Below are 3,087 nucleotides of genomic sequence, written 5' to 3'. Positions count from 1 at the left end.
ACAGGTTTGCATGAATAATGCAAGCTCTTTTAGGAGCATAGGAAAAAAGAGAAGGAAATACGAGGACTACTATTTTGTGATGAGGCAAAGGGAGTGGAGAAGAGGTGAAGCTGATCTAATGTACATTTGAGAATCTTACACATAGTGCCTCAGTCCTGAAGCTGGGAGGTTCCTATCCTCAAGAAGATGAGCAATCAAGAAAACTTACTTATAAATCGGGTCAAAACAGAAGAGAGAAGTGAGCATCGGTTCTTTTTTTCTTCTTTCTCATCCTAGCTCCACTAGCTTAAAACAACCCGAAAGGCAGTTTTTGCATAACGAAAACTCCACGAGGGCACGGGGTAAAGGAAAAGCAAATTCCTGAAGGATGGAAAGCAGATGCTGTTGGGGGCATTAAAGTGTAGAGTTGCAGGTGGGGGTGGGGAACCTGAACTGAAGGAGGGAATCCTTAGGAGCTGTGCGCTAGAGGAGTTGTGTGGGGGAGGGGTTGGGGTGTGTGTGGAGAATTCCTGGCTCCTGATTTGGCAGAAGGGATAAGGACAAGAGCACATTCCCCAGCTTAGAACCACCGTGTGGAGTGGGGAGCAGACGGTTGAACCGTGTTTGGCAGGAAGGGGCGGCCTCTCGCGGGGCAGGAAGCTACGCTAGGAAAAGAGGGAGGAGACTGCAGTGGCAGCGGCGACTGCTGGAAGCTCTTAAGTGGCCCAGGTACTGCTGCCTCTGACACTCCGGAATACGGTGAGCGAAAGCCCAGAGCAGGGACTTCCTGGATGCTCCCTTCTTTTGCCCCGCGGCTTTCCTACACAGGCGCTTGGCTTTAGACTCCTCCTGGCTCCGCTCTCACTGGCGCTCATTTGGCTGGTCGCCGGCTGATCATCCTTCGCTCCAGGCTCGCAGCAGAGGCAACAGTCTTCTGTCCGATTTGGGCACGTGAGTGCTGCAAACCCAGACAGTGAGCAGGTAAGCATTGGACTAGGTGCCGGAAAATAGGAATGGGTCCCTGCTTGTCAGTAAAATTGGAGGGAGTGCTAAGATTTGAGCTGAGGGAAACTCGGAACCGAGATTTGGGGGGCGGGGCACGGAGCAAGAAACACGGGGAATCTTATACAAAGGTGGCCAGAGCGAGAGACAGATTTGTGGTGCTGAGCTCAAAGGGAAACGGGGATGATTTGGAAGACATATGAAGAAGTGAGCACAGAGCAAGCATGGGTATGGGCAGTAAGGGCGGGATGAAAAGGAGGGGGACAGTGGACAAGAGACATAGGAATTGCATGGAAGGATTTAGAAATCTGGTATCGAGGTTACAAATGGGGATGGTGGAGCGGGGTTAGCTAGGATGACAACGGAGCTAACAGAGTACTAGCTGCTTCTTGCTTGGTTCTCAAGCGCCACAACTTCCACAGCGATCTCTTCTCCAACTCTGTTGTGTAACCAAACAAGCCTGGAAAGAGGGTAATGCAAGCAGGCATTTAACCACGTTTTGATATAGAATACTGCTACTGCACACATGTATATCGTGTGCAGGGACTTCCTCATACACAGAAAAAATAACCTTAATATTTGCACAGAATGTTTCTCCCTAGATTCTCTCCTCCTCTTACAGGTATGAAGACCCCTCACAAAAAAGCGGCTGCAAAAGAGCAAATGGGAGAAGCCGTCGGTCACCACATTGGCTCCCCAACCATCAAGAAGAAAAAAGCTTCTCAGAAGAGGCAAAGGAGCAGATCTTCGTCCCGGCCCCGAAGGAACATCGTGGGCTGCAGAATTTCTCACGGGTGGAAAGAAGGAGATGAGCCCATCACACAGTGGAAAGGAACTGTGCTGGATCAGGTGCCTATCAACCCCTCTCTCTACCTGGTGAAATATGATGGCATTGACTGTGTCTATGGACTGGAACTTCACAGAGATGAGAGGATTTTAAAGCTTAAAATCCTTCCTGATAAGGTGTCCTTTTCTCGAGTCAGCGATGCGCGCCTTGCTAATACCATAATTGGGAAAGCAGTGGAACACATGTTTGAGGGTGAGCATGGCTCTAAGGATGAATGGAGGGGGATGGTCCTGGCCCAAGCGCCTATCATGAACGCCTGGTTTTATATTACTTATGAGAAAGATCCGGTATTGTACATGTATCAGCTTCTGGATGATTATAAAGAGGGTGACCTCCGTATCATGCCAGAGTCCAGTGCATCTCCTCCAGCAGACAGGGAGCCAGAAGGAGTTGTAGATGGCCTGATAGGTAAACATGTGGAATATACCAAAGAAGATGGCTCCAAGAGGACAGGCAAGGTCATTCACCAAGTTAAAGCCAAGCCCTCTGTGTACTTCATCAAGTTTGACGATGATTTCCATATCTATGTCTATGACTTGGTGAAAAAGAACTCTTAGGGTCAAATTTGCATAGTATCGGAAAGCAAATGTGTACTTTGTAGATGGGCAAAAATTATTAATTTTTCAGTGTATTGAAAGCCTGAGAGTTTCTGATAACCCAGAATCTTTGCGAGCATTGCTGTTGTTTTTGTTCTGGAAACTACCAATCTGTGGATATGACCTGTTAAATGTAAAAACATTGTCTTGTGTAAGAGATGAGTATGTTTGGTGGATGGGATATGAAGGAACAGCTGTCAATTTATCCTGTGAATAAAGTACCATTATTATTATAATCCATTATCTAAAAAATTGAATGGGAATGATTTGGTATGGTCTGGGGGAGGGAGAGGAAATGGAGCCGGTATAGGGTGTTTAGAAGGGGTGACTACTTGGAAAAGGTGCTGAAGAAGAAAGGGAAGTTCCCTGAGGAGGCATGGTGCTTGAAGAGAAACATACAATTGGGGCGTGGAGGATAACAGAAAATGAGATCTCGGGTCCTTAAGAAGTAAAGGCAACTGAGTAGAGAGGAACACAAAGAAGTTTCGGAGAGCTCCGGAGTAAGTTTAAGAATGACTCATAAAGGGGGAGGTAGGTGGAGGGCACACAGGAAGGATGAACTCTGGGAAGAAGGAATACCCAAAGGTGTGTTTCATGTAAGGCTTGTTAGCAGTGCCCAGGACCCTCGAGAAACCCACAAAAAATGTTACACATCTGGATACA

At 47.4% G+C, this 3,087-nt stretch overlaps 1 protein-coding gene across 1 annotated transcript; it reads left to right on the top strand.

Moving 5' to 3' along the window:
* The first annotated feature begins 676 nt into the window (after positions 1 to 676).
* On the top strand, positions 677 to 2,660 carry Spin2a (spindlin family member 2A). The gene is given in 2 exon segments (NM_001127657.2): positions 677 to 960; positions 1,604 to 2,660. A coding segment is annotated over 1 exon segment (780 nt). The 5' UTR covers positions 677 to 960; positions 1,604 to 1,605; the 3' UTR covers positions 2,386 to 2,660.
* Positions 2,661 to 3,087: the final 427 nt, after the last annotated feature.

This window comes from Rattus norvegicus, chromosome X (assembly GCF_021556685.1).
Source record: "Rattus norvegicus strain SHRSP/BbbUtx chromosome X, alternate assembly SHRSP_T2T, whole genome shotgun sequence".
NCBI classification, from domain to species: domain Eukaryota; kingdom Metazoa; phylum Chordata; class Mammalia; order Rodentia; family Muridae; genus Rattus; species Rattus norvegicus.
Note: the sequence above shows the minus strand (reverse complement) of the source record. Positions and strands in the feature narration are given on the sequence as shown.